Source organism: Acartia tonsa, chromosome 8, assembly GCF_053477335.1.
Source record: "Acartia tonsa isolate MP-2025a chromosome 8, ASM5347733v1, whole genome shotgun sequence".
Taxonomy (NCBI): domain Eukaryota; kingdom Metazoa; phylum Arthropoda; class Copepoda; order Calanoida; family Acartiidae; genus Acartia; species Acartia tonsa.
This window is the reverse complement of record NC_137267.1, coordinates 45,173,568-45,196,979: the sequence shown is the minus strand read 5'-3', so window position 1 is coordinate 45,196,979 and position 23,412 is coordinate 45,173,568. Positions and strand designations below refer to the sequence as shown.

The 23,412-nt window shown below is 33.3% G+C and overlaps 2 protein-coding genes across 2 annotated transcripts in view; one reads left to right on the top strand and one right to left on the bottom strand.

Annotated features, from left to right (window-relative positions):
• Positions 1–23,412, top strand: part of Marf (Mitochondrial assembly regulatory factor) — a 63,906-nt gene that overhangs the window by 29,913 nt on the left and 10,581 nt on the right. Inside the window, exons 17-24 of the mRNA XM_080170590.1 lie at positions 793–880; positions 1,449–1,578; positions 3,656–3,779; positions 5,621–5,707; positions 12,642–12,692; positions 13,226–13,311; positions 13,940–14,025; positions 20,052–20,124. Coding sequence (XP_080026716.1) covers positions 793–880; positions 1,449–1,578; positions 3,656–3,779; positions 5,621–5,707; positions 12,642–12,692; positions 13,226–13,311; positions 13,940–14,025; positions 20,052–20,124 — 725 coding nt within the window. The remainder of the gene's footprint in view (positions 1–792; positions 881–1,448; positions 1,579–3,655; positions 3,780–5,620; positions 5,708–12,641; positions 12,693–13,225; positions 13,312–13,939; positions 14,026–20,051; positions 20,125–23,412) is intronic.
• On the bottom strand, positions 7,745–9,105 carry LOC145327071 (uncharacterized). The gene is made up of 2 exons (XM_080170592.1): positions 8,342–9,105; positions 7,745–8,164 (listed from the first exon to the last, which is right to left on the bottom strand). The coding sequence occupies exons 1-2, from the start codon at positions 9,048–9,050 to the stop codon at positions 7,809–7,811; spliced, it is 1,065 nt and encodes a 354-aa protein (XP_080026718.1). The 5' UTR covers positions 9,051–9,105; the 3' UTR covers positions 7,745–7,808.

Below are 23,412 nucleotides of genomic sequence, written 5' to 3'. Positions count from 1 at the left end.
CCCCTCTATTATTTTACTTTAATGCGTGTGGAAATAGGCATTCAATTGAGTGATAGGAAATGCACGTCAACTATTTCTGTGTTGACATAGAAAAATTAAAAAGAGACACTAATCCATGCTGATATTAAGTTAACTGAAACATTGAAGTAAATTGAAAATAAGAGGGTGGGTAGATTTTTGTTCGTTTATTACATTGGGTTAGGTTATATTAAGTACTGATTACAGTTATAGGCCCCGCAGGGTTCGAGCTCCCCGTTTAGGTTAGGTATAGTGGTCGCGTCAAACATTGCCCAACATTTTTCTTCTGGTACAACTTTGGATTTTAATTTTAATTAGGTGAATCAAAACTAGAATTTCACTATAATTTATCTACAGGAGAGATAATTTTGATTATCATAATTGGGGGTTTTACACCAATTTATATTGCATTGTCTTATCCCTCCCTGGATCCCCAGATACAAGTATTCTAAGATTATAGTATATGGAATTGAATGAAGTGTGAAAGGAATTTAATTTAGTTTTCTGTGTTTCTCAGGGCTACAGGGATAGTGCAATGTCTGATAAACTAATCAAAAACATTTCTTCCCTACAATATTTGTATTTAGTTACTATAAAACCCCTGATCGTGGTTAAACACGTAGCGCATCCCCTGGTTGTCGGCGAGGTGACGGGTTCGAATCTAGGTTTAACACCGCAACACCTAAACTGGTTTTAATCTTAAAATTTTTCATGTTAATATTCGCGAAAAGTTGTCTAGAATACGATGGGATAAATACCTATTAACCTATCAAGGTTGGATTTCACAGAGCGCCAACTCGAGATGATGACTTATGAGATGAAGGACAAGATTTGTGCCATTGTTGAAGATGTTGAATATAAGGTAAGATCTCTGTAACGGCGGGTCGAGCATATTTAGCACATTTGAAATGGTGCAATGGATACATTATTACTTGTATCTTAGACTATTTTTTATGTTCTTCAATAAATTGAAACTTACAGGGGACTAAAATAACGATTCAACCCTATTTACCCCGTCCCCTCCCCTCCTACTGGATGAGCGAACTGACTAATAAACGAGTTCTATGTTAGCAAGCTAAATTGTCGACAATTTTCCTCTTGTCATGATATCATCGTATAAATTCTACATTCCTTAATAGTGTAAAGCCATTCTAAGAGAATTATGATACCACATTCCAAAGAAAATGGCCTCCTTACACTCTTGTGTTAAGATAGAATAGGGATCTAAAGGAATAAGACAATGGTCGTTAAATTTATGTACATTGTACATCGCTAATAATGATACACAAAATAGAACTTTTTGTAGATTACCTACAATTAGTGGTTGAAACGTTTGTACACTCAACTTAATGAACCAACCAATCTTAGAATTGAATTCAACCAAGAGTACACAAAAAAGACCAATCTAAAATACTATTAATAATTTTTAGGTAGCTAAAGCTCTTTCTGACGAGATTCGTCGGTTGAGTGTTCTTGTTGATGAATTTAATGAACCCTTCCATCCGGATCCATTGGTCGTCAATGTTTACAAGTCCAAGCTTAATCAACACATTGAGTCAGGTAAGAAGCTTTCCTGAAAAGCATAATAATTATTTAGACGCATCCTAGTTATTTATCGCATCGTATTATAGACAGCTTTCCTCGGATATTATAATTAGATTAAAACCAGTTTTGTTAGACCCAAGAGGCCGAAGGCCCGTTGTGGCAAAACTAGTATTGATTTTATGATTTTTATTCTAATAATCGTAAAAAATTGTCTGTATTAATTTTTTTAAACGTAACTAAATACACAGAATCCTTTACCTTTATGAAGTTTTTCTCATAATCGCAATAAAATGTTTAAGATTGTTATAAAAATTTACTAGTTCGAGATCCTTCGGACATAAGACAAACAGACATCCTGTTACTTTATTATAAATGTTTATGACCTCCAATTAAAAAAAACATAACAATTTTTTTTCATTTGTTTTGGTCAAAATTTATTGTTAATACAGACTAATCAAAATATCAGAAATCAATTATATTTACAACAAACATATTAAATATAGTTAAAATATCAGAAATCAATTATATTTACAACAATCACGATTAAATAAAGTTAAAGTTACATTATATTACAAAAATAATTAATAATGACGAAAATGCATAGTGTAACTATAACTATAACTATAGTTATAGCTATAGGTATAGTTATAGTTATATTCATTATTGGGGACTGGGGGGTCCGGGAGAGCAGGGTCCGCAGGTTCAACTGGTCGTTGGGGGGCATGGGCTGCTTGATGAAAATCTTGGCCTGCTTGACGAAAATCTTGGCCTGCTTGATGAAAAGCTTGGGCTCCTTGATGAAAAGCTTGGCCTGCTTGACGAAAAGCTTGGCCTGCTTGATGAAAAGCTTGGGCTCCTTGATGAAAAGCTTGGGCTCCTTGATTAAAAGCTTGGGCTCCTTGATGAAAAGCTTGGGCATTGGGCAGAGGGTGCACGCGTGGCCTACCTCTACGTCTAGGTACGTCAGCTGGGACAACAGGCATAGCAGGGGCTGGGGCTGCTCTTCCCAGGCGTGGCCTTGGTCTAGGGTGCTGTTCAGCTGGCACAACAGGCATAGCAGGAGCTGGGGCTGCTCTTCCCTGGCGTGGCCTACGTCTAGGTTGCTGTTCAGCTGGCACAACAGGCATGGCTTCAGGCATAGCAGGGGCTGGGGGTGCTCTTGCTCTTGTTTGAATGCTGCTTACAGATGCATCTTCGGCAGATTGGTTCTTCAAGTTTTTAGAGGATTTTCTTGGCATCGTGCTTGATTTGATGTTGCTTGCAAAAGAATTTATATAATAATGAGGATATGTTTAAAAGTTACCTTATTTATAACCTTACGGATTAAACTTCGCATCTTCCCCCAACCCAATTTTCTTGCGCGTATTTACGGTCATCCTATTTTACCTTACTTACGTGTTCTTTAACCATTGTCTCATAAGCCTCCCCCCTTATATACCCTTTCTTCTCCCCAACCCAATATAAGGCTAGGTTCCGGTCATACAAACTCCCCACCCCGCTCCATTACCCTTAAAAAACCAAGCCATTAAACCTTATGCGTTGACATGTTTACGGTCAACTCCGCCCATTTTCTCTCTTTAAAGTTTAAATTTGATAAAATATAAAATAATATTATTTTTTTACTTAATTTAATAAAAACATTGTCTGTAATGCGGTTTCGAAGCCATACTGGAAAAGTATTCTTGTATTTTCATTTTACGTAAGCTTAAACATGGATTAATAAGCAAGGCTTATTTATGTTTAGTTTAAGTACAGGTATACTATTATTATTTAGCAGCTGCATTGTGCCTTTGTATTAATGCAATGGATTTATTGTTACTTAGATCTCACACCAGATTATTTTGTACTCTAATACAGTGATACACGTAGTTGGATGTAATAACAATATCTCCCATTCATCCCCTTTTATTCATCCTCCCCTCCTACTGGATTAACCAATAAATAATGTCCATGTTAGCAACCTAAATTAATTGACGACAATTTTTCCGCTGTCATAATATCCACGTATATTCTATATACATTATTATTTTTTACGTCTTTTTTTCTCCCCATTTTTAAAAATTCTTTAGGTACATAAGATGGATTTTTTAAGGTGTTGGTTCGAATCTGAAGTCTCGTCTGTCCTCTGACCTGTCCCAGAACATGGAAGTCCAGCAGAAGGAAATGATGGACAGGATGACCGCTCTGCTACCGCCAGAAAAGCAAACTGTTTCCAGGTATAATGACACTAGGTGATAGTTTTAATATTTCAATGTAATCCTATTATATAAAGTAGATTTTAGCTGTCTCTAGTGAAAGATCTTGCTAACCGATACGGATCTCCTTTACAGTAAAGCTTCTTATAGGTCCAGGGTAGGTTTTTAACTATTTGTGGGAATGGTAACTCTACCCTCCCAATAAAAATGACAAGCCTCCTAACAACACCCCCCCCCTCACCAATTTTTTTTCATTTTTTTTTTAATTTGACACCTTCCTCCCCTCCTCATACCTCCAGTGCCCCTAGAGACTTATATGAGCGTTGCCGCTAGATGCTCTATAAAGGGGGGGTGTGTCCTGTACATTTATCTGTCTGTTTAAAACATGGCGATTTTTGTAAAACGCTGTATAGACAACGTGACACCATTATTCTGCTATAAAACAATGAAATTTTAGAGATCTATAGGGACAAGACAATGCATAATCAATGAATCATATTGATAAACATCCTCAATGATGATGAACAAAATTACCTCTTTGATGGATTAAATTTATATTTAAAAAGTTGGGATACTAATAGTTTGGAACAAAACAAACTTCTTCTTTTGAGTCAACGAATAAGAAGACATGGTTTTAAAACTTTGGGTACCAGTGTAATTTACTATGCACTCTCTTTTTCTCCCTGTTTATTTCTGACTACAGATGTACTAGGTATATAACCGTCATTTTGGAAAAAAAAACTAATTTAAAATCCCATACCTAGGTACTAATATTTTTGTCTTTTGAACCTTTTCCAAATTGGATACAAAAGTACTTTTATTAGCTCCAGTTTAATCTATTATTAATATCTTATTGCCAAAAAAGTACCTATTCACAGAAAAAAATATAAAAAAGATGATAACATCCCACAACTTTTGTTCATGCTGAGTCATACATACTTTTCTTTTGTTATCAACAATGTTTTGTAAAAGCGAAGCTTTTCTATAATTAGGGTCGGCCCGTACGTCCGTTACGGTCAGCTCTTTTCGTTAATTTAAAACAGGTTAGAATTGCCCTATCGATTTCAAACTTTGCATGCTGATTTCTATGACAGTTAGGTAAGAATTAGTAAGCGCAGCAATTCTATAATAGTTACCAGAAAGTCCGTACGTCCATTTAAAACAAGCTGATGCTTTACTTTTCTGACAACACATTTTTGTATGTTAGAATTATCCTATTCATCTGAATTTTTGAATTGTTCTTCCATTTAAGAGCTTCCCTTTTATGGATGTTGTCATCCTTGTTTTTCTTTGAATGGTTCATTCATAGAAAACAATAAATAATGAACATAATGATATTCTTATAATATACATTTATACATTAAATATATTTTAATAAAGTCCAACGTAATTTAGAAACAGTTTTTGCATTGATTTGCACATTAAAGGGGTTAAATACAGCTGTTTAAAACACTTTTAATTACTAATATGCACAATGTACATCATAGAATTCAAATCATATAGGATAACGGAAGGTAATTAAATCTTTCCACTAATATACGCGATTTTATACCCTTGGTAGCCAGTATACTTTATGATAAATAGGGTTAGAATAGTTATTTATCGTATCGTATTATAGACAGCTTTCCGGGGTTCATAGTATGAAAATTGATAAGATAAAAAAGATTTCGTACGACTCAAGTGGCCGAAGGCCCAGCTAACAAAACTGTTATTAACTTTTTTCAGTCTGGCTGAGAACTGGTTTTAAGCCAGTGGATATTAATCGGTTTCAAAGCCATACTGGAAAAGAAATTAAACCGTAAGAAACTTCAATTTTCATTACAAGATTGATGTTTATGTTATGATTTTATTTAAAAATTCAGGAACATTTTACCACGTAGAGAGGCATTTGAAGTGCTGTACCATCTCAACTGTGAAAATCTATGCTCCGACTTTCAGGAAGATCTTAGGTAAGTCACTACTATAAATCAGTATAAAAATAGATGTATAATACAGGCAATTACTTGGCACAAGTGGCGGAGACCCTTTTCGTCTGCTAGCAAATTGCTTTCTGTTATTTAATTTGTAGGGACTTGTATGTGTTTATATTTCTGAGGCTATTAGCTGCTTTTAAATCTGGGAAGGGTCCTCGCCCTGTCTAGCTCATGACACCTCTTATCTTTAACTTTAATGACACTGGCATGGATTAACAATGATATTTACATTTTAGTACCTATTTACCAGGATCATAGGGCAATAAGAAAATGATAGTATTTACTCACAACCGTTTATAATGTATAATAAAAATGTTTTTTTTTATTAAAAATATTTTAATTGTAAGATTAAAAACAATTAAACACATCAATTTTAAAACAAAACGGTCTTAAATTAGAATTATTAGTCCTACTACATTAACTTATGAAAACAGTATATTATACAATATACAAATGTATATTATATCACTAGCAGACATTATCTGGCAAATTGAATTGGAATCCGATTTAATTTTGTGGTTGAGACATATATTATGTATACATCAACAGAAGTACAATAATATTTAGTTTGAATTTAATAGTCACAGATTTTATTGTCTATTTACAAATGAAACATATGAAACATATGAAACAAATGAAAAGATTGAATTTTAACAAACACACTATAAAATTCATGATATGAAAGTGATTTTGCATACTTGATAGAATTTTAATCCCGCTTCCCTCACTCACCATTTCCTTATTTAACTCTTTCAATCAAACACACTCTTTCTTTATCTGCTACTTACTAAGTTAGATTTGATTGACTATAGATATTGTGAAATAGATTCTCTGAATTTAACATACAGTAAAAAATGCATATAGGCAAGGCATGAATATTCAAAATCATATAAAAGTGGGGCTTTTTGATTTGAGTACTTACTAAGAAACAAAGTTCTAAGATAATAGTAGCAATGTTGTATATTACCACATTTTTGATTCAAATCTTTGTTCTTATATTTCTTTGTAAATATATGTATGTATTTGAGTATGCAATAAATGGTTGGGGGTCTTGTTTACACTACATGTGTACATATCACACTTTCCTATAGATATTCTATAATATCATAATGCTGTACCTAAGTATAATGAAATACATTTAATTTTACGAAAATGTTTACATTTATTGTGCAGTGTATAATATTGACAATGGACATGTAAGGATAATAGACTGTGAAATTAAAAAGATTTTAGTTTAAAATACGTGCATCTATCTTATATTGTGTACAATATGAAAAAGATGTTTTGTCCTTAAATTCACAAATAATATTGCGTATGTATTCAACCTGAAAATGAAGTCCTCATTTTATCTTCATGACTGATCTTTGATGCAAGAAAAGGCCAAAGTCAACCAAACTGATGGCACTCAGGCCTAACCACAATCCAAGGGAACTTCCTAAATCAGGGAGAAAAAGATAAATAAAATAAAAACAAAAAGTTAATAATGTGCAAGTTTCTTAGAGATGTTTTGAGAGAAGGGGAAGTATCAAACTATTTTGACACATTAAGTTGACAGTTTGCAATAAAAAGTCAAATTATTTTGGTTTGATACTCTAAACTTGTTGTTAACCCACCAAATAATTCTTTCAGCCTTTTCCTGTAAAATTCAAGTATTGCTATTAGAGATTGCAATCCGTCAAATTATTGGACCAGATTCAGATTCTTACAAGAATCCATCCAAAAAAAGGCAGATTCTGGATTCTTATTTTTGGTGGATTCAAGATTTGGATTCTGGATTCTAGCAATATGTTAAAAGGTTTTTTTTTAAATTAAAAAAATTAATTGCTACATATGTCCTAAAATTCACTTTCGAGAACCGAACCAGATTTTAAAAGATATTATATAAAATGATGACAATGACAAGTATTAAAAAACTCAAGATGCTAATTTTAGCCTTCTAATTAAGAATCCGAATCTGCTGTTAAAAAAAACGGATTCCAAAATTAACCAAAAATTGGGTGGATTCCGGATCCTTGATTCAGATTGCCAACCCTAATTGATATAATTCTTGTTTTACTTGGCAATCTATCTGATCATGTTAGAAGATGGTTTCAAGATTTGCTTGATACTTACCAAGCTCAACAATAAGTCCAAATATGTCAAAACTGTATGCCTCTTCCATCAAAACAACTTTTCTATTCCATTCAATAGTTAGACGGGCTTTTTCCTTGAAATTTGAGTACTCTCTCTTCATCTTCATGCTGTAACTTGTTGAAATGCAAGGTGGTAGGCACTCTGTTAGTAAGGCAGAATACATTAGCTTGTTGGTTAGCTCAAACATTACTTGACTGGCAAATGTAATGTTTTCAAACAGGTTCCTGATTCTTGTTGGACATTGTTGATCTTCTGTAGGAAACCATGGTGGCAAACATCCATACCAGTTCATCAGTTTGGCTGAAATGCAAATCGTATAATTTTTGTTAAAATAAAAACTTATACTATCAGGAGTTTTTATTAATTTATCCCTTATACTCAGAATATAATTTTGTGAATTTCCAACTTATTCAAATAAATATCTAAAATAATGCGAATCAGACTAAAATGATTACACATTATTTCTTTTTAATTTACCTTTTAGCTTTTCTTTTAAACATTCTGCATAGCTAGAGCCAATGGATTGATAATTCTTGCAAGTTTTCCCATCATTTATATGATATGAGTTGATTTGTTGGTTTACGGTATAGTATTTAAACTCATAAAGCCCACTGGAGGTTGGTCCTAATTCAGTCACTGCTTCAGGTTGTTCATCAATGACAAATTCATTGGACTTCAGAGGATCTTCGAGTATGACTTTTGATCTTTTTGTGTTTCCTATCTCTAACATTACATCTTCCAACAATGACATTGTTTTAATTTTCAAGCAAGTTCCATATGGAAAGAAGAATGTTTTCTCAAAATCAAGATTTTTATAGTTGTCATAGCTGTTGAACTGTTGAATTTCAACATTGGATAGATTAACCTTATAGAGCCTCTGAAGTACATCTTCGAAAGAAAGAGATGAATCATATGCATCCCAACAAGCATCTGAAGTCTTGTCTTGCAATCCTGCTGTGAAGGAGGGTGGGTAGGGGTAACCTAGCTGTCCATTTGCCACTATATCATACTGATCTAGTGGACATACGTATACTGATGGCATCTTGATATTGGCTATATCCACACTTCCTTTTTGTTCAAACTTTGGATACTGGAAATATTTTGTTAAAGCCTGGTACATTTGAAAAGAAAATATGGCTAAGCCTACTAATTGGAACAAACATTTTACTTTCTCAGAGTGGTCCATAGCTGCTCAAATGTTAATTGTCACTAACACAATAAAAGGTTTGCATTATAATAATAAAGGGATAGTTGCATCAAATGCATTTGAAAATGAAGCAAAGAACTCATTACTATGATATCTCATGCATTTATAAAACACAGGTATGATAGGTTTTCAAAATTTCAAGACTTTAAAATTATACTTTTGTGATTTATACATCAAATATTTTTCTTTTTAAATGGTAAAATAGACATTTTAGGTTTATCTCAAAATGTTGATTTTTCATAAAATACCTTTATTACTAACTCATCAGGTATTATAATAGGTATTCTTCAAAAGTATTATAATGTTTACTACTCCAAATTCCTATTCTCAAAAAATGCTTTTTGTGCAACTATCCCTTTACTTACACTTTAAGTTGTCTTAAAGTTTTTCAATATAATGTAAAATGGATAATAGGCAAACATTTCCAACAAGCAGGGACTGTTTTTTTTCTAACTAAAATATTTTTATCCATTATAAAATATAAAAAAAACGGATTAATTTTGTTATTAATATGTTAGTTATTCCAGTAAAAATTATTTCATATACCCCTGTTCTAGATTGGAGGCTGTTTGTTCAGATATAATTATACACAATTTCAGCTTTAATACTGAAATTACAATCATTAGGTTTAATCGGTTATTATTCTTTTCATGCATAGTTGACAAAAAGTAAATATTGGTCTAGCCCTGGCTTAAATTACATATAGGTAACTGTTGTAATTTGAATAAAAGAATAATCATACTTTTTCATACAATGTTTTGGATCTAGTGCAGTTCACAGTGAAGGGAACAAATATCTCAAAAAACTGCTACTTGCCAATCGACTGAACGTGCATGTACCGGGCTATCGCAATATGCAGCAGATAAGCCCTATAAATAATCTGGAATAACCAGATTCAAATGATGCACAGGGAAAGTTTCACTGAAGAATTCATAAAATAAGTATTTTTCGGGCGCATTATTTGCGCTGCGAGATAACTGTGCATTATTTGTATACCTTTTAGTATAAGCTAAAATTTTGTGCAAACATGAAATTAGGGTTGGGCCGGATATCCGGTGTGGCCGGATATCCGGCCGGATAGTTTCAATATCCGGTATCCGGCCGGTTATTAAAACTATCCGGCAATATAATCTTTTATATTTTACAACAAAAATCTGGTTTTTTTTTAATCTTAAATGGCTGTAATTTTCTTATTATTAAAGATAGAAAAACAATTTTTTCTGCATATGTTTATCTTTATGTAAATTTTATATTAGAAATCTCAAAACATAAATTTTGGTGGTGGCAGCAGTACTTGGCAGCTGCCAGCCGCAAACCGACGGTTTGCAGGTAAACAGCAACGGATTTTATGAAATGTAATATGTCATGAAGATATATAAAAAAGCCTAAGTTAAAAATTTGAAATCTTCAAGTAAAAATTTGCGGTCACAGGAACCGTTTAAAGATTTCTGGAGACCTGGAGGTTCAGGACTTGCAGGATTATACCTGGAACCTGAAATCAACTTGAACACCTATATTACATATGAGGATGTACGACTATAGGATATTTTAGTATTAGATAACATGAAATGCTTTGTTTAATTAAAAAAATATTTTTACTTTTTACCTGAATGACCTTACCACTTACCAGATTTGCTGGCATCCTGTGCCCGCCAGGAAGGAGGTATTAAAAAAATTTCAACTCTTGGTTATGTGTCATACCCATATTTCGAAAGTCACTTAGTTATAGCTCTCTACCTTTTATACACAGAAAATGGGATAGAAAAAAACAGAGGGGGGGGGGGCAGGCATTCAACGCCACATCCCCGCCCATCCTCCAACCGTTAGGGGTTGATATTACAGATTGAGGGAAGTAATAGTTCATTAGATTTATTTGCTAAGAAGAAAGATCATTAAATACTTACCTACTTAATTTTTAAGTTTTAATCTTAATTCTATCCTATTATACAAAGTAGTAAGCTTTTTGTCTGTAGCGAAGGATCTCGCTAACCGCTGAACTGATATGTTCTCCTTTAGAGTGAAGCTTCTTATAGGTCCCAGGGTGGTTTTAGGCTGTTTCATTTTTATAAAAAAAAGTCGTTGTAAGGTTTTAAATTATTTTTCTGCACTTTCATGTCCCTTCTAATATCCCTAGATACTAGGGACGCAGCCGCTAGTATAATATAAAACACTAGTTTATGAAGAATTTTTTTTGCGGGTATAGTCCTCTTTGTGGCAACGACCCTTAAGGAGCGATTATTCGTATTTTCACAGTAGCTTTCCTCCTATTTCTAGCCCCTTGCGGGGGACTCTAACCCTGCGGGGCAATCACCTAACCAAATATAACCTAACCTAACCTGAAATAACCTATTAAAAGCAATTTTAAAAATACAACGAATCGCCCCTTAAGGTGCGTTGCCACAAAATGGACTATATCCTTTTTTGATACTTTAATATGTAGTAATTTGGCCGGTTATCCGGCCGGTTACCGGATATCCGGCATTTGAAATCAGCCGGATATCCGGTATCCGGCCAAAAAAATATCCGGCCTAACCCTACATGAAATATACGATAAGCAGTTTGGCTGCTATCAGCATATAAAGTTCATATATTTTTGGAGATAATCAATATCAAGTTTACCCTACACTGCACTAGATCTCATTTTTAAAAATTACTAAAATTTGTAAAACTTATCGATCGTAAAATAATTATTGTCAATTATCAATGACGACTGATAAAAACAAGGATGACAGCACCCGTGAGTAGTAAATCATACAAGAACATTAAAAGACAACCTGACAAAGCAAATTACAGAGCAGATTTGTCAATTGCCTTAAAAAAAAGAAAATCATTTCGTATTATTGTCTTTTGTAACAAGATCGTAAAACCGACAGACTGAGTAAGTTGTATACTGAATCCTCCTTGGAATAGGGTATTTAGAAAGAAAAAAATAGCTGACTATTTAAAAGAAACAGTCATTAAAATCGCACTCACCTCATAGCGTAACGGACTGAATGACGGACATACAAAGGAAATCAAAGAGTAGCTTCGTAACAATAAAATTTTTTGAATATACTTGTCCCCAACTCAAATTATTGTATAAGTATTATACTATTATGTAAAGTTTTTTTTGTCTAAAGCTTAAGATCTCAATAAAAACTAAGCCGATTAAGTTCTACATTTAATGAAAGCTTCTTATAGGTCCCTGGATAGTTTTAGGTTAATAATTATTATATCTAATTTTGATTTAGGCTATTTTTCTACTTTCTTTACTCCTTCGTATACATAGCTCCTAGATGCTAGGAGCACAGCCGTTAGTTATCTATAATACAAAGTAGCTTGATGTCTGGCCGTCTTTCCCTCCGTCCCTTTAGATCTCGGTTACGACTGCACTGAACCGATTGGTTTCTACTCTTGAGGGAATATATCAACTGGTCTTGTGTTGGTTTTAAGCTATTTTCTTGAAGGGTGGGACATCCCCCATCCCCACAAAAAAATACCCTAAATTTTTTTAAGTGCATTTAATTTGAAATGTAGTGGTTGCAGCACCATCAATTAGGAACCAGAAATAATTTAGATTTTTGTTTTCAGTTTCCGATTTTCCCTTGGCTTTGGAGCTCTTATGAAACGTCTAATGTCCAGGTATAAATATATTATCTTCAAATAATGTAGCTTCTCTTGAATTAGATTTCTCATATTTTTATATCCTTTTACCTAATTTTTGATGTTGTTTTATTAATAGTTATTTCTTGCATCGTATTATAAACAGCTTTCCGCGGATATAGAATGTACAATTATAAAACTAAAACCAGATTTTTTAAGCCCCTAGGTGCCGAAGGCACGGGCTAAAAACTTGGTTTAATCTTTTCATTGTACATTTTTATATTTGAGAATACGAGAAAAAATGTTAATGCTTGTTTTTGCAGAAATATTTATTTTAGTCTACATTCAAATATAATGAAAATGATTGGGGTGTTACTATTTGGACGACCAGCAAAAGTACAATCAATGTGTTTTTGACAAAAAGTGTGTGGGTTTATCAATTTTGTTTTTTGCTGTATTTTTGGCAATGTTTTTTTACCCGCTGTCATTTTTATGCCTATACATTTCAAAGAGGCTGTCAAATTTAAAATTTACATGACAAAAATAAACCTATTTTTATATTGATATTGTAGCACCCAAGTGAAGCGTCGTGGACCGCCAGGAAGCCCTTATGCCTCCACCAGCATACCAAGGAATAATCTTCCTCCCTTGACTCCAGGTAGAATAAAATATGAAATAGATGTTATGCATTTGAAATGGATGACAGTGGAAAATTTTTTGTCAATTTTGATTGCTAACATGGAACTCTTTATTGGTCAGTTCGTTCATCCAGAAAAAGGGGAGAGAATTGGGGGTATCTTTATTTTAGCTAGCTCCGAGTATCACTTAATTAAAAAAATTTTAAAATTACGATTGTTAAAATGAATATTGTTTTTATGGGTCTTTTTATGTTATAATATTGAGTTTGAAAATATTTAATTTTAAGAGCGTACACCTCAATTTAAAGCTTCTCGTGTTATATAGCAATAGAATAGTTATTTCTCGCATCGTATTATAAATGGCTTTCCGCGGATATAAAATGTACAATTATAAGATTAAAACTAGTTTTTTTAGCCCCGAGGTGCCTAAGGCACCGGCTAAAAAAACTTGGGGCTAAAAAAACTAGTTTTAATCTTATAATTGTACATTTTTATATTCGTAGAAAGATGGATATAATACGATACTAGACATAGTTTTTTTCGTATGGATGAGAACCGGTTCCTATCCACCGGATTCGAATGAATACGATAAATTATATTTACCACTTTAGCTTTAGGATAAGTTAATAAAATAATTTTGTGGTTTAGATTCTCCAACTTTTGAGAGCTTTATTCCGCCCCAGGATGATTGGTCTGTACTGAGCAAGGTTGCCATAGCTTCTATTTCATCACAAGTAAGATAGATAGATAGAAAGATAATTGTCATGGTTGCCATAGCTTTATTCCACCCCAAGATGATTGGTCTGTACTGAGCAAGGTTGCCATAGCTTCTATTTCATCACAGGTAAATAGATAGATGGAAAGATAATTGTCATGTTTGCCATAGCTTTCTTCCACCCCAAGATGATTGGTCTGTACTGAGCAAGGTTGCCATAGCTTCTATTTCATCACAGGTAAGATAGATAGATAAAAAATTTAAATTGTCATGTTTGCCATAGCTTTATTCCACCCCAAGATGATTGGTCTGTACTGAGCAAGGTTGCCATAGCTTCTATTTCATCACAGGTAAGATAGATAGATAAAAAATTTAAATTGTCATGTTTGCCATAGCTTTATTCCACCCCAAGATGATTGGTCTGTACTGAGCAAGGTTGCCATAGCTTTATTCCACCCATAAATGATTTGTCTGTACTGAGTAAGATTGCCATATATCATTAGTATTTATTTTACAATAACAAAAATTAACAAAAGTTTTCGAATCTTTTGCTTCAATGTAAAAACGTTTATAATTAGTAATTTTATGGCTTAGCCAATATATAACTACGATTAAATGTAATACAAATCCACCCTTAAATCATATATTTTGAGAAATCTATAGCTTGACAGACGGATAGAAAGACGGATGAATATGGTTAATCTATAAAGTTAGAGAAGCTTCGTTATTGAAAGCTATTGCATTAACGTCTGTGATTTAAATGCTAAGTGTTAATAAACTATCCTAGTATAAAGGACATTATTCCTGTTTATTTTAGATTAAAACGCTTCCTGTAATATGCACATAACATGTTTTTTTTCATGCTGTTGAAGCTTATTGTATAATCTATATGCATACAAATTTTTAGCTCACAGGGCTCGGCAGCCGTGCGTCAGCCGTGACTGAGTCTCAAAACTAAACCCTTTTGGATGCTTTGAAAAAGTTTTAATAAAGGGATTGTCATATTTATGTCAGGTTTAGACTTTCAGCTGGCTTTTTTTCAATTGTAAAAGTTTTACAGGCGGCCAACGCGCGGCTGCCGACTCCTGCCGAGCCCCGGTAATTAAGACCCATGGGCTTGAAAGATATGCCTTTACAAAGTCGTTGATCAAAGTGTAAGACAGTGGTCGTTAAACTGATGTACATTAACAATGATGATAAACAAAAGAACCTCCCCTACTGTAGATAAAAATATTGGTTGACACTGCTATTGTGGACCAACTAATTAAAATTTAACAAAAGTACCCAAAGTTTTTTCAATCAACAAATGAGAGAATGAGGTTGTTTGGTCTACTGTTTTATGAGATGGATTGTACTGGGATTAAGGGATAGGGCATTAGACGAGAATTCTTATGCTTGTAAATTAAAGGGGATAAAAGAGCTGTTAATCAATTAAAGGGGTATTTTCAAGAAATGCATTTGAACTTAATTGACTTGAAAATCGTCTTTTTAAATTGCATTTATCACAAAAAGACGATTTTCAAGTCTTGATATTTTCAAAACTACGTGGTAGAAAATTGAAATTCTTTCAAATATATGTCATATAAATATAGTTTAACCAATTAACTAGCAAAAAAATGCGGTTTACTAAATTAAGTTCAAATGCATTTCTTGAAACTACCCCTTTGAGCTGCCCTTTCCTTGAGATTTTACCCAGGGATCTTAAAGGATAAGACAATTGTCAATGAATTGATATACATCCCCATTATTTATTCAATAAGATTATTGGTTAAAAAGTTTAAATAAACCAATCACAATTCAAAAAAAGTACCCAAAATTTTTTATCTAACAAATAAGATTACATAGTTATTGAACTTTGGGTACCTGTGTAATTTACATTCTTATATACAACCCTCCATCCCTGATTATACCAGAGTTTCATTTCAGGAATCCAAAGGGATAAGACAATGGCCGATAAATTGATATATGATACATAAATTTATCTCTTCTGTAGATTACAATTAGTGGTTGAAACACTCAACTTAATGAACCGACCAATCAAAATTTAGTAAAAGTACCCAAAGTTTTTGAGCCAACGTATAAGATGGCATATTTATAGAACTCTGGGTTACGGGTACCAGTGTAATTTACAGCCCAATGAACCCTTCCTCTTCATTTGCATAAAATGTGCACTTGAATCATGAAGTTGTAACATTGTTGAAAATTAGAGTACCCAACGTTTTTGAGCCAACGTGTAAGATGAAATATTTATAAAACTTTGGGTACCAGTTTAATTTACAGTCCAATTGTCCAGCCCTCCCTCCCTGATTATACCAGAGTTTGATTTGCATAAAAAGTGCACTTGAAACATGTTGTAACATTGTTGAAAACTATTTCAATAACAACACTCGGTACATTGTAAAATAAGGGACAGGAATAAGGCTACTCTTATAAGTTATGGTCTCAGTTATTTACACAACGTAAGATAAATTAAGGATGGAAAGAAAATGCCTTTCCTCGAAGAGCCTAGCGAGCACAGTATCTCCCCTTATTTTCAATAAATTGAAAATAAGAGGGTGGGGGGTATTTCTTACTTCTAAACCCTGCGAGGGTCTTAACCCAGTATGGGCCTATTCCTGTAAATCCCTCATCATGTAACCAATATAATCTGGTTATGTAAAGAAGATCGGGTGCCTTCCCTCAAAGTGCTTAGCGAGTACGCAACCTTCCCTTATTTTCCAAAAATTGAAAATAAGGGGGCGATATTTCTTACTCCTAAACTCTGTAAGGGTCTTAAGCCAGTATGTGCCTCTTCCTGTAAATCCCTCATTCTGTAACCAATAATATAATCTAATATAAACACAGCTCCAATCCCTTATCCCCATATTTCACTTTCTAAATAATGATAAGTGTTTCTATGCTCGATAGGTACTTTAGGGGAAGCATTCATATGATGTCAATAATGTTAATTTTTTATTAATGAGACAATTCTAAAATTTACCTTCGTCTGTCAGCCTGTCCGTAATGATCAGGAAATAGATATAATCTAGCCTCAAAGACTCTTAACTTGAGTTGTACGCCTTTAATCTAGAATAGCTATTTATCGCATCGTAATATAGACACATTTCCAAGGATTTTAAAATCTGAAATATCAGCATATTAAAACCAGGTGTGTTGGCCCCGACGAGCGGGAGGCCCGGGATAACAAGACTGGTATTAATTTTGTGATTTTATTTTGAAATTCGTGGAAAATTGTCTGTTATACGATGCTAGGCATGATTTTTCAGTGTGGCTGAGAACCGGTTCTAAAAGATATTAATCGGTTTCGATGCCATAATGGAAATCTTGATTGTACATTTTCAACGTGCCTGTTTAGAAGTCGGTTTCAGTAAAATGTCACCTATCTGATGTAGCGGCCATCTAAATCTTATTAACCTCTTTTGTTATGACGCAATTCTCTTTCCCTGTGAGCAATTTATATGATGAAGTTTACACACTAAAACAGCTTTTTGTGTTCATTCAATGCTCCATTGTTGCGCGATATACAACTTGTTCAATGGAATAACAAAAATGGACATGAAAAAAATAACACACTTATATTTTAATGCTAGAATATGTTGAAAACTCTACTTTTTTTCATTAAAATAATTTAATATGCTAATTTAAAATAATATATGTTTTAGAATATGCATATAAATAATCAACTGTTAATTGAAAAAATCCCCGTATCCCCTTATTTAGATTAAATTAGTAAGGGGGGGGGGGGGGTGGTTAGTTTTTCGTGTGTTGGTAGTATAGGTTGGGATATATTGGATACAGTGTAGCCCCGCAGGGTTAGGAAACTATTTAGCAGCGTTTCGGAGCCGTTTGATTTTGGTGCGGCCCCGGATCCGGCCTAAAATCAAGAAAAACTCGACATATTTTTTTTCCCCACAAAAAATATTTTTTTTATTTTTGACTTGAAGGTTTTAAAAGTTCAAATTTTGATAAAAATGGACTTGAAAAACTTAAAAAGGGCATTTGCACATGACAAAACAAAGTTACCAAATTATAACTTGTAAAAAAAATCTCTTTATATATCTAGTCCGGAGCCGGAGAAACACTGCTATTTAGGCCATGTAAGGGCTAGGCGTTTTCTATTTAACAATTTAAAACAGTTTAGTTTCATTTTTGAACTTTGTTTTTTTGCTGCGCTATTTGTGAACCAAGTTTTTCTTGTTTCCTAACAGTTTGCTTAGAAATTTATTTGTTTACTCTTGGCTGCCAAAACTTGAAGAAGTTTCCTTTAATTTGCTACTTGTTATATTTGAACTCCTATTTAATTCAAATTTGCCTATAAATTGAAATGATAATATTATTATTTCATATCTTGTCTTTTTGATGGGGAGGGAGGTGTAAGGCAACCTCCCCTACGCCCAAACCAAAGCCATTAAATTATAATGGATAAACGCACTTTTACACATTCATAATCTTCTAAGAATATGAATTCCATCCTTTTATTACTAACAACAAAAATTTGTCTCAAAAATGCGGTGGTATATAGCTAGACTACACAAAAAAGAACTGGCTTCTCAAGAAGAATAAATATTTCGCTTTTTTCTAGTCGTTTGACAGTTTCGGGCTACTTAACAGCATATTGGCATTTTTTTTAAGATTCTTAATCAGAAAAGAATTAATGGAAAGCGGAAATAAAAGGGTCTAAATTTACAAGTGCCCATTGCAAATACGTATCGGTCCAATCTTCGCATCCCTAGCCAAAGAATAGAGACAAGTGTTCTTCTGTCAGCCTTATGAAAATCAACCATTTACAATTTTAAAAATCAGCTGAAAGTCTCTACCTCTTCCCAAATATGTCAATCCCTCTTCCAAAAATCTTCAAAATATTCGAACGGGTGTAAATCTTAGGCCTAGTCGCGGCTACAAAACAAACAGACACTACTTGAAAATAATAAAGATAGTGTAATAATATTATTATTTAATGTAATGACATAAACAATACATTTTGACAAAATAATGATAAAGGATGGTTAAGAAGAAAAATAAGTTAATATTACTAAAAAATTTCAGAAAACTACCAGTAGTTGGTTGTGCCAAGTTTTAGTGTAAATAGCTTTATTTTATATTGTACATTTAGACGCAGACTTAAAATTTATTCAACGTCTTTATTAGGAGCGTAGCTAATATATAACTTACCTTTCAATGTTGATTTGAATCAAAGGATACCCTTTAATGAAAGGTTTATAATATTTTTGAGAAGCATAAAGATATTGGAGAAAAGATTAATTAATCTTTAGTTTCATGATCCCTATTTTTTTTTGTAACAGATAAGGTACAAATCAGACCAGAAACAAATTTAAATTTTTAGAACAATCTAGTTCCGGGAAAACGCCTGTTTACGGAACTTAAGTATTATTGGAACAAATAAGAAACTTCTTAACATGTTTCTCTGGAGTTATATAGGCTTTTTTTCGAAGGAAATATGTAAAACTATCGGCTGCGCTCCTAGCATCTAGAAGCTCCAATTTCAATTGAGTAGATAAGGAAAGCAGGAAAATAGCTTAAAAATATACTTAGTTTAAAAATTTAACAGCCAAAACTATCCAGGGACCCATTAGAAGCTTCTATAAAATGGAGAACTCAATCTGTTCAGTAGTTATCAAAATATTAAACTACAGACAAAAAAAGCTTAATCCTTATACTAAAGTAACAGGATGTTTGTCTGTCTGTTTGTGTGTGTGTCTGTACCGAAGGATCTCGCTAACCGCTGAACCGATTGGGTTCTTCTTAACAGGGTATATTCTCATAGGTCCCAGGAAGGTTTTTAACTATTTTGGGGGAGGGTACCACCACCCTCCAAAGAGAAATCACAATAAATCGAAATTTTTTTACGTTTCTGGATTTTAGAAAGGGAGTTCAACGCAAACATAAACGTCAAACGCAACATAGACATATTTTAAATATAATAAAAAACATTTAAAGTGCCACTAGAGGACTCTAGGGGCGTAGCCGCTAGTACTTTATAATACTGTACAATAAATAAAAATCTCATCATAATAAAATTTTTAGGGAACCATGGGTGGACTGATACTTGGAGGATTACTCTTCAAAACTGTTGGATGGAGGGTTCTAGCTTTTACAGGTAAACACAAACTTTTGGAAGGGGATAAGACAAAGGACGATTAACTGTTTTACAGCCCAAATTATGATAAACAAAAATTTACAACTTTATCAGGAGATAAGTCCCCAAAGTCTTATAATAACGTTTTCTTATTAGTTGGCATACAGCTTTAGGGACTTTTATATTAAATGTTGATTGGTTAGTTCATTAAGTTTCAACCACTAATTGTAATCTAGAGAAGGTGTATATTTGTGTTATCATTGGGTATGTACTTACAATGTACATCAATTTATCAATCTTAGCCCTTTAGATCCCTGAAAGATAACTTTACGTTTCACTTTAAACCTTTCCTTAAATACGTTTTACATAAAATCGTTCCTCAAATATTTTGCTGTTCAGAGCTGGATCTTTAAATCATTTCAATGGTGCGACAAATCGGGGTAAGCCAACTTTCCACCAATGAGAGCACAGCATTTTACGAAATGCCGAGCTGTGATTGGCTGAAAGTCGGCGTACCCCGATTTGGCGCACCATTGAAATGATTTAAAGATCTAGCTCTGTTTTTAATCCCTTTTTCTGTATTTGTGTATTTAATTAGAATACCAAATACAATACTTAACTACATCCCAAGATGCACATTGCACTAGTGTATTGGAAAATTGGATATATAATATGTGGATATATTGACAGAGGGAAAATTGTCGTCAATTTAGGTTGCTTATATGGATCTCATTTATTGGTCAGTTCGTTGTAGGAGGGAAGGGGATTTGATTAAGGGGGGGGGGGGAGTATCTCTTCTTAGCTAGCTGTGAGTATTAATATTAGAGAACATGAAAATCTGGTGCAACATCCAAGTAATATACCGATTATTGAAAATAATCAGGGGTCACGCAATAAGTAGTGAGTCTAAAATTAGGATTCAAGCTTTCTTTTAAATTTAATTTTTTTATAAAAAGAATAAATTCTTTATGAAATTTATAGTCCAATGTCCCTTCCCTCTCTGTACCCACGTCTCTTTGTTTACTACCCAATTCCTTTTTGTAAATATTAGCAAATAAACATTTTCTCCCATGTATCTATCCACTCCTGCAAGATGCACGCACTCTACTGTAGTTAGTTGTATATTTAAATGTAGTGTTATCTCATGTCAGCAAAAGCAACATACGTAAATAAAATATGCGCGTAAATAAAATATGCGCAAATATTATTAAAGGGAAAAATTAACGTCAATATAGGTTGCTAAGATGGAATTCAGTTCGTTCATCCAGTAGGAGGAGTGGGGATGGGGTAATATGAAATCAAGTCGTTTTGCGGGGGTGATTGAACCCTCCTAAATGCAACAAACTATTTCTATTTTCTTCTTCTTGTAAATAGAAATTACTTACAATGTAGTGAGAAAAACAGATACAATTCAGAACTAAAGTGTTTCTTCATTCTAGCAAATATATATAAAATGTTCAACAACATGCTAAAAATGCTGAGAGAGAGAGAGAGGAAAATGGGCTGATTTTTACTCTAGTCCCTAAAGTTTTATAATAACGTTTCTTATAAGTTGGCTTGGTCCAGTGTTCAAGCATTTCAACCACTAATTGTAATCTACTAGAGTGGTAATTTTGTGTATCATCACTGATTATGTACAACAATTTATCAGCCATTGTCTTATCCCTTTAGATCCCTGTAAGACTTGTAAGCTTTCTAGACCGACCTATATGGACTATTTGTAAAAAAGTTTACCTGTGTTTAATCTATTTTTGACAAAGTAGACAGCTCCATAGCGATTTATTCATGGTTACCCGGGCAGATCTGATTAGGATTCAGGTTGTTTATTGTTATTGAAATTTAATTTTGATTATATCATAATGGAATTATTACTTGGATCTAACACGAGATTTTCATATTCTATGATAAAGTGAACTCTCTAGCAGGCTAAAATAACGATCATCCCATCCCCCTCCTTTACCCCATCCCCTTCCCTCCTACTGGATAAACTGTCTGCCCATTAAAAGCGAGGGGACATTGCAAGCTAAATTGACGATATTTTTCTCCTGTTACAATACCCATGTATATTCTACATCAATTTATATCATATATTTCTAATTTTATGACTTTGTACAGATTTTAATGCCAAAAGAAATATGTTTACGTTTATCTAAATTGAATTATTTTTCAATATTTATAATTTTTGTGGGAAGGTAAGAACATATGTGAGAAAAGATGCAGTGCATTTAATTGCCATAGTGATTTAAAACCCTTCTTTATGTGGCAACCTCACAAATTTAGAGAACAGAAAACAATTGAAATGGATTTATCATTACTTGAATCTTACACCAGATTATTATGTACTCTGATAAGTGAAACTTGTAGCGGGCTAAAATAGCAATCCCCCCCCCACACTTGTTTTGATTAAAAACCTTTCAGTCCGACATCTCTTTTATATTTAATGTGTAGAAATAGGGCAATGTTAGATAATTCGTGTTCCCCCCTGTTTTTGAGCTCCAAGTGGCCTAAGGCCTGGGCTTACCAAAATGGTACCTATTAATTTTGTGGTTTTTATTTGAATATTCGTGAAAAATTGTCTGAAAGACTGTAAAACGATGTTATACATGATTTTTTAGTATGGCTGAGAAACGGTTCTAATCCACCGGATATTAATCGGTTTCGAAGCCATACTGGAAATTATTTCATCCATACCTTGTCCCTGGGTCAATTGAATACTACATGGAGTACAAATAGAATTGTATGGGAGTGAATATGTATTTACACTTTATTTATGTCTATTTAATTCACTCTGTAAATAGATTTATTTTACAGAAACTTGCATTAACCAATGCACAATTGCATTCTCAATGTTGGAACAAATTGTTTTAAATTCTAAATGTGTAGCATTAAACTTTGCAGGGAGGCGCAACTGCGTCACATATCTTAATTTAATTTGTAACAAAGGCCAGGGATCTAAAGGGATAAGACAGCGGCCGATAAATTGATGTACATTCCCAATGATGAAACACAAAATAACCAATTTTGTAGAAGTTTTAATTTTTCACTTAACACTTATCTCAAAGTCCCCAAAGTAGTTAAGCCAACAAATAATAAAACATTTTTATTAAAACTTTGGGGACAAGTGTAATAAAAGGCTCAATGTCCTCTCCCCCAAAAACAAAAACAGTTTTGTAATAAGACAAATCTTTAACAATTTTTAGTAAGGAGAGAAAATTAATTTTCCTACTGAGACTTAGAACAGATGTATTTAAGCATGCAATTTTTATCTTCAATGTCTCACTTACCTGACCTTATCATATTAATCTTTCA